General features: G+C 40.8%; 1 protein-coding gene across 4 annotated transcripts in view; it reads right to left on the bottom strand.

Moving 5' to 3' along the window:
• Positions 1–5,179: 5,179 nt before the first annotated feature.
• Positions 5,180–8,034, bottom strand: part of Fry (FRY microtubule binding protein) — a 444,403-nt gene continuing 441,548 nt past the window's right edge. For all 4 annotated transcript variants that reach the window (XM_090342231.1, XM_090342232.1, XM_090342235.1 and 1 more), the window contains one exon: positions 5,180–7,281. In XM_090342231.1, the coding sequence (XP_090198357.1) occupies positions 7,023–7,281 (259 nt within the window). In that variant the 3' untranslated portion in view covers positions 5,180–7,022. The remainder of the gene's footprint in view (positions 7,282–8,034) is intronic.

Genomic DNA, 8,034 nt, shown 5'->3' with positions numbered 1-8,034 from the left:
TGGGTGTGTGTGCACACGTGTGTGCACGTGCCTAATTGAAGATAGTCTTTCCAGAAGATAAGGCCTTTACTGCATGGGCTTGCTTCTAATTGTGATCCTCAGACTTTAAGCCTCCTGAGTAGCTAGGATTACTGGCATGAACCACTGGTACCCATCTCACCTTTGAGAATTCTTTTCTCTGTTTGCTAAGAATGTCTTACTGAGATACTAAATATGATTTCAGAAAATTTCTTTAGAAAGATGGCCTATAAAAATACTGTTTTTCTTTTCTGCAAAGCTTTATTTTTTTTTTTTGCTAGTCATGGGGTTGAACTCAGGGCCTGAGCACTGTCCCTGAGTTGCTTTTGCTCAAGGCTAGCATTCTCCCATGTGAGACACAGCACTAATTCTAGCCTTTTCTATGTATGTGGTACGAAGGAATCAAACCCATGCATGGTAGGCAAGCACTTAACCGCTAAGCCACATTCCCAGCACTATAACACTGATTCTATAACATATTGAATAACTTATTCACCAGCTGGTGTTTTCAGTTATTTAAAAATTTTTACTTAATAAAAGAATGCTAATTCATTAACATTCTTTTATTTTTCTTTTCAGTGGTTTTAAATTGCCCTAATTTATTTGATTCATCTCTGGGATTGTGATTCCTGGATCCAAGTAATACCTGGTCTTGCTTCATCTTTTAGATAAAAGAAAATATTCATTGTGGAATGTACAGTGTATTGGATAATACTTGAATATAAACGTTTTTAGATTAAGTACCTGGTTCAATTTCTGTATTTGAAGTCATTAGTAGTCATAGACCTTATGAATCCTATAAATGTAAAAATAAGCTTTTAAAAGTATTTTCGACTTTGAAGTTAATCTTCAAAATTTTAATACTATCTATACTGATGTTTAAAGCCATCAGCATAGAAACCTGATGTGTACTAATGTTGAGAGCAATGTTTTCAGCCTTCTGAGTAGCTAGGATTACAGGCATGTGCCCAGCAGGAACAGAATTCTTGGAAAGAAAGAAGGTGTGGTCTGGAGCATATGTACAATGATCAGTCCTTTACAGGAACAGTGATAATTCCTTTTACTGGGAAAGAGAAGAACACTTGGAACACTAGAGCTAGCTACAGATAAGTTTATAGACATGGTGGTGAAGATAAGAATGCCTGATTTGCTTGAACTGTGGGGTAAAGTCATCAGCTGAGACAGGTGGGAAGCCAAGGAAGGATGACAGTGTTTGAAAGTGGGTGCTGAAAAAGTGAAATGGGCAGGAAAGTATAACTGTTACAAGTTTCACAGATGGAAGCTTGAAATCGAACCCTATGAGAGGCAGGGCAGGTGCGATTTCACTTGCTAGCTAGCCGTGCCACACCTCACACTTGGTGAGGTGTGTACAGTTGGACGTTAGATTGAGCCAGCTGAGCCTAAGCACTTGTAATTATGAGTGGGGGTGAGGAGGGAGGGGGGTGATTCAGATTCAAATGCTCCATGCAATTTAAACTTGTGTAGAAGCAAGATGAGGTCATGTGACGGCTGTGGATTTATGGTCGTGAGAGTTGAGAGAGTTTGAGGTAGGAGGCAAGGGGACCTGGGAGAATTCCTGAATGGGATACTAGATAGTGAAATTTTGGAGCCAGTACACTCAACTATGGTAAGGCTGTAAGACAGACTTGGAATTTAGTAGCTAAGTTAGAGCCTGGTGAGGGTCCCTGGAAATATGGATGCTAACAGACTGATAGGAAGGAAACTTTGTGTAGGTTACCTGGAGGATGTTAAAATCCTTACATTGAGTAGGAGAAGATATGCATAAGGAAAGGGGAGCAAGCAGGAAAGCTGCAAATGAAGATCACCCAGGGGGATGGGGATGTGGCTTAGCAGTAAAGTGCTTGCCTACCATGTGTGAATCCTTGGGTTCGAGTCCTCAGTACCACAGAAAAGGCCAGAAGTGAGGTTGTACCTCATGTGGTAGAGTGCTAGCCTTGAGCAAAAAAAACTCAAGGGACAGTGCCCAGGCCCTGAGTTCCAGTCCCAGGACTGGCAAAAAAATAAAAAAAATCACCCAAGGAATATTATAAATTACCCACAGCAAGGCCCGACTTTTAGGGTGTTTAAGGGGTGTGGAGTAGGACCTGGAACTGAATAGTTTTTCAAGGCCTCATTGCTGATTCAGTGGCAGCAGGGGATTGTAATCTGCTGTGTGGGCCCTGGGGCGGGGTGGATGGAGAGGATGGCTGGTACTGCTAAGGGGACGTGAAATCTCTAAGTGTTTCTCTTATTTTGTTCTTTTGTTTTTACACAAGGTCTGGTGCCTAGGCTGGCATAGGATTTGAGATTCCCCTGTCTCCAAAGTGCTTTTTTGGAATAGAAATAAGGAGAAAGATGGGTTGAAAATGAAAGGCACAAGGAGAAATCTTCATCTTTTCCTGTCCTTGGAGCTCTGTCGTCACCTTGTAGCAAATGGTTTAGGTTCTTAGAATCCTGAATTCTATAATTTGTGTTAAAATCAGTATCCTGGCAAGAAGATGAGGTGATGGAAGGCATCTGGCTTGTGATTACAGTACTGGACTCTAGCCATTCACTTGTTGCGACCTCAAATAAGAATCAGTGTTAAACTGAGGGAGAGCTTTAAGAGAAAGAACACTTTAGCTGTACAGTAGGTTGCTTTATGTTCTGATTTCTTTCAGAGGAGATGGTTAAAATGTTGATTGAGGGACTGGGACTTTAGCCTTGTTGTAGAGTGCTCGCCTAGCACTCAGTTCCTCAGTACGACATATATAGAAAAAGCTGGAAGTGATGCTGTGGCTCAAAGGAAATAGCTCTAGCCTTGAGAGAGCCCCAGGACTGGCAAAAAAAAATGGAAAGTCCTGGCTCTGGAGTTATGGAGTTAACCAAATGTGTCTTAAAGGGCTCAGCCTTTTTTTTTTTTTTTTTTTAAACCTCCTGGTCCTGCTACTTGAGCAAGGCCTAGGTGTTATCATTTAGCTTTTTAATTGAAGGCTAGTGCTCTACTACTTGAACCACAGCTCCAATTCTGACTTTTTGCTTATTAACTGGACATAAAGAGGGTCAAAGACTTTCCTGCCTAGGCTGGCTTTGAACTATGACCCCTCAGATCTCAGCCTCTTAAGTAGCTAGGATTATAGGTATGGGCCACTGGTGCCTAGCTCAAAATCTGCCTGTTTTGACAAAGTACCCTATGGTGAGTCTTAAATTTGACACTTGGAAAGCAGTGTTCATCTTAGTAGTGAACTGAATCACTTGAGAACATTAAATAAAACTGGGCTGTGAAGTCAGCTCGCAGTCAATGAAGTCGATCTCTGGAAGAGCCTAGGAATTTTTTTTTTTGGCCAGTCCTAGGCTTGAGCTCAGGGCCTGAGCACTGTCCTTTGACTTTTTCAAGGCTAGAGCTCTACCACTTGAGCCTCAGTACCACTTCTGGCTTTTTCCATGTATGTGGTACTGAGTAATCGAACCCGAGTCTTTGTGCATGCTAGGCAAGCACTCTACCACTAGGCCAAACCCCTGGCCCCATTCTCCACAATACTTGCAGAGCTCCTTCCCGTTCACTAGTAGTCTCAAAGCTAACATGTCTGATTTCCACTTCACAGACATGCATTTCTCATAGCCATAAGTGGCAACCCCATTCTTTCACTTGTCTGGGCCAATCTTTCCAGTTTCCTGCATGGCACATGTCATCAGCTAATCATATCAGCTCTGAAGTATGTCCAAGAGTACAACTTCTACTAACCAGGCCCAGAGAGCCTATTGCTTGCTGTATGTCTTCATCTTCAAACCTCTTCTGCCCTCCTGCAATCTCCTCAAAACAGTAGGTTTCTTAAAAAAAATTTAAACTAGGTGTTGTATGTATGTGTCTCTGCCTGTGCATGCATGCAGTCACAGAGATACAGGTACCCTGGTGCTGAGGCTTGAACTTAGGGCCTTTCATTCTTAGTTGGCAGTTTGGCGCAAGCCTGGCCCTCTACCACTTAAGCCACACTTCCATTTCCAAATTACCTGCCTTTCCAATCACATCAGTTTTCTGTAGTTGTTGCTGTATTTCTTAAAGTACTAGGGATTAAATTCAGGGTATTGGGTCTCCAGGGCAAGCACTTGAGCCATACCCACAGCTTAAACCATTTTTATTGTGGCAAAAATATATAAAACTTGAAAATATATAAAACTTGAAAATATATAAAACTTGAGAAATCTATCATAAGTATGCATGTTCCTGTTTCATTTTTCATCATCCTAAGCAGTTTGATCCTTTTAACTGGGTCAAAACATGTCATTTCTCTACCCTGAGATGCCAAGTGTTTTTCATTCAGTAAAACTTTGTCCTATATGTCCCAGAGTACCTTCTGCCTCGATCCACAAATTATCCTCTTTATTCATTTCATTCTAACCGCTGGCTTCATTGCTGTCCCTTCAAGAAAGAGATCGTGTGTGTGTGTGTGTATGTGTGTGTGTGTGTGTGTGTGTGTGTGTGTGTGTGATAGTACTGGGGCTTGAACTCAAGGCTTAGACGCTGTCCCTTAGCCTTTTCTACTCAAGGCTGGCTCTCTACCAGTTGAACCACACCTCCACTTCAACTTCTTACTGATTAATTGGAGTTGAGAGGCTCATGGATTTGTCTTCCTAGGCCAGCTCTGAATCTGGATCCTCCAATCTGTTTTCCAAGTAACTAGGATGATGAGCACCTCAGTCTTTGATCTTGTTCCTCCCTGCTTGGGAGCCTCTTTCTCCCAGACATCACCTTCTTGAAAGAAAGCCTTTCTCCATTCTGAGGCACCTTTCTACAAATAAATATACCACAATATTCATCTGGAGATGCCAAATTTATAGTGTTGAAGCAGGCATAAGCACTGTGAGACATCTTTCTTTCTAGAATTCTACAGTTCACCAAAAAGATAAGTGTTTAGTAAAACTTAGGACCAGAAACCTTAAAACCTAACTCTGTGGCTGCAACAGTTATAAGCATATTTATTTCACAGCTGCACTAACTCATTTGGATGGTCTTACCAATAGATGGAAGTGAGGCATTTATACATACAAAATGTATAATGCCTTTTCAAAAACCCCATATTTAGAGCTATGAATTTTAATCAAATCATATCCAAGTTAGAGGCAGCCTATTTTGATTACATTATTACAATAGTGGGTCAAAAGAGTATTTATTATGAGAATCATGCCAGTAGTTTACGCCTGTAATGCTAGCTACTCAAGAGACTGAGATCTGAGGATCACAGTTTGAAACTAGCTAGGGGATGAAAATTTGTGAGACTCTTATCTCCAATTAACTCCCAGAAAACTGGAAGGGGTGCTGTGGCTCAAAGTGGTAATGCACTAGCTTTCAGTTAAAAAAATCTCAGGGCCAGTGCCCAGCCCTTGAGTTGACACCCTGTAACTGATCAAAAAAAAGTTACTAATGATTTAATATAGGCAAGTTAGTTATTCCAAGTAAATTAAGAGTAGGAAGACTCCGGATATTTCTAGAGAATGGGGAGGTGTCAGGGACATAATGAAAAGTGTTACTTTCTTTTGCCTGTTTACCAGAGTCAATTTGGAGATTTTAAATATGGCAACATAATGTTTGTTCTGGACAAGTAGAGCTCTCATTCTTCTCTGGGTTTTCTCTGTGGTTGATTACAAAGAATTGGATGAAGGTGTGTGTGTGTGTGTGTGTGTGTGTGTCTAGGTCTAGTTGCAGAGGTATAAGCCTTTGGCCAAGGACTTCATATTCCACATCCCCAATGGATGTCACCCATAGGATACTTGTGAATGACATCCTGAAATTGTCACTGTTGGTGTTGAAGTTGTCATGCATCCCGCATGGCAAAACATGTCCACGATCCAGAAAGAAAAGGCATGCTCACCATGTATTTTCTTTTTCTCTTTAGTCTAAAGAAAGTTCTGAACAGAATATCAAGAACACATCACAAAAACTTTAAATGTATTTACAGAGTGAATAAGTTACGTAGATAAACTTTGAATATGTTTCTGGTGTGCAACAGATTCACATGCACACATCTAATACTTGACAGCCATACATTTCAGGAGAAAACTCAAGAATGGCCCTTTACATATATATTACAAATAAAATATGACATTCTTAAGAAAGTGACAACTCATATTTTACCTTTATGATTCTACTTCTGGCTATCCAAATGGATATTAAAATATGCATGCGTTGACAAGTGAAAAGACATAGAATGTATAATGCAAGTAATTTTTTTCTACAAAATGGCAAAGTTAATTAAAATTAATACTCATCCTTCTGTAGTATAAATATGCTCATAAAAGCAACCTTCTAATAAAAAGCAACCAAGATCCTTAAAAAGAGTCTCTGGATCTTTTATGGTGCAAAGAGATCCAGGCCCTTTAGAAACAGTAGCCTAGCAACATAAGAAAGGTACTTCATAGCAGCTCCTTTTAGGTACAGTAATTGTATTCAAATAACAGTGTACATTAAATTATAATCCATTTACAATTCCCTTTTCAAATACACAGGCTTGTCAGCTTTTGACCGTCTTACAATTTTTTCCAATGGCCAGCTTCATTCTGCCTGCCTCTATCTTAGCCCACCAAAACAAACAAAAGATAAAAGATAAAAGAAAGGGAGCGAATGTACAAGTTTTAGAATATAAAACTTTTTAGTGAAGAAAACATTGCACTTTTTTTTTTTTTTGCCAATCTAAAACTTCTAGAAAGGAAGGTATTGTTCAGGGTCGGCTTTGGTATGCGATGTAAGTGAATCCTTCAGTAGTGAGCTGCATGTGCTTGGGAAAGGAAAACACACAGGTGCCACACAGCAGGGTGGAGTCTGTCTCCAGAGGTCTTGGGCTACCTTGGTTCTTAAGAGTATTGCTACATGTTGGAAGTTCCATCATCATCTTGAGAAAAAGTCCTACAGGCAATGAGAGGGAGAACAGTCTGTCCAAGCCTTGCAAAGGCTGCGAAGACACTGAATGACATCACCCCAGCACGGCAGCACCCCCAGCTTGGAAAGCATGGGGGATGGGAAGCTCCTGTCAGAGACTAGTGCCAGAAACACTGGAGTCTGGGAGGAAAGCAGTGAGGACTCGGTAACTCTGGGCCCTGCGGATCATATCCCGGATCTCCATGTTCAACTCCATCAGCTTGGTGCAGATCTCAGTTAAGCTCTGGTTAGACCCCACTAGGGCGTAGGTACCCGTCTGTCCCAGGGTTTGGTGACGGAAATAAATATTCAGTAGTGTCTGGACTTCATCATCAGAACTGCTTCCAAAGATGTCGTTGGGCCAAAGGCTTCTGAAGTCAAGAAAGAACAACACAGATTAGAGGAGCTGTTGCTCACAAAGACTGTTGGTCACAAATCATTTGTATAAGAATGTTACTTTAAAAAAATGCTTTATACGACTGGGGATATGGCTTAAGTGGTAGAACATCTGCCCATCAAGATTAAATACTAGTACTGCCAAAAAGGGAGGGGGAACTCTTAAAATTTTTTGTGCTGATTCTGGGGCTTGAACTCAGGGTCTCGGCACAATCAAGTCTGGCATTGCACCACCTGAGCCATACCTCCACTTTTAGTCTTCTGCTGATTAATTGGAGATAAGACATAGACTTTTCTGCTGGAGCTGGTTTTGAACAGGGATCCTAAGATCTCAGTCTCTTAAGTAGCTAGGTTTACAGGAGTAAACCAAAATTGCCTGGCTGAGATATTCTCTTACATGATTTACCCATCTTAAGTTTACAATTCATTAGGTTTTAGTATATTCAGAGTTGTAAAAATATTATGATTAGACATTATTTTTCATAAACCTGTAAAAGTATACAAATATTAGAATGGATTTTTTAATCGGTTGTGGAGCTTGAACTCAGGGCCTTGGTGCTGTCCCAGGGCTCTTTTTCTCATGGCTTGTGCTGTATTACTTTGAGTCACAGGTCTACTTCCAGTGTTTGAGTGGTTAATTGGAGATAAGAGTCTCATGAAGACTTTTCAGTCCAGGCTGGCTTTGAATTGGAGTGATCTTCAGGTATCAGCCTCATGAGTAGTTAGGA

Source organism: Megascapheus bottae, chromosome 11 (genome assembly GCF_031878675.1).
Source record: "Megascapheus bottae isolate mThoBot1 chromosome 11, mThoBot2.hap1, whole genome shotgun sequence".
Lineage (NCBI taxonomy): Eukaryota > Metazoa > Chordata > Mammalia > Rodentia > Geomyidae > Megascapheus > Megascapheus bottae.
Note: the sequence above shows the minus strand (reverse complement) of the source record. Positions and strands in the feature narration are given on the sequence as shown.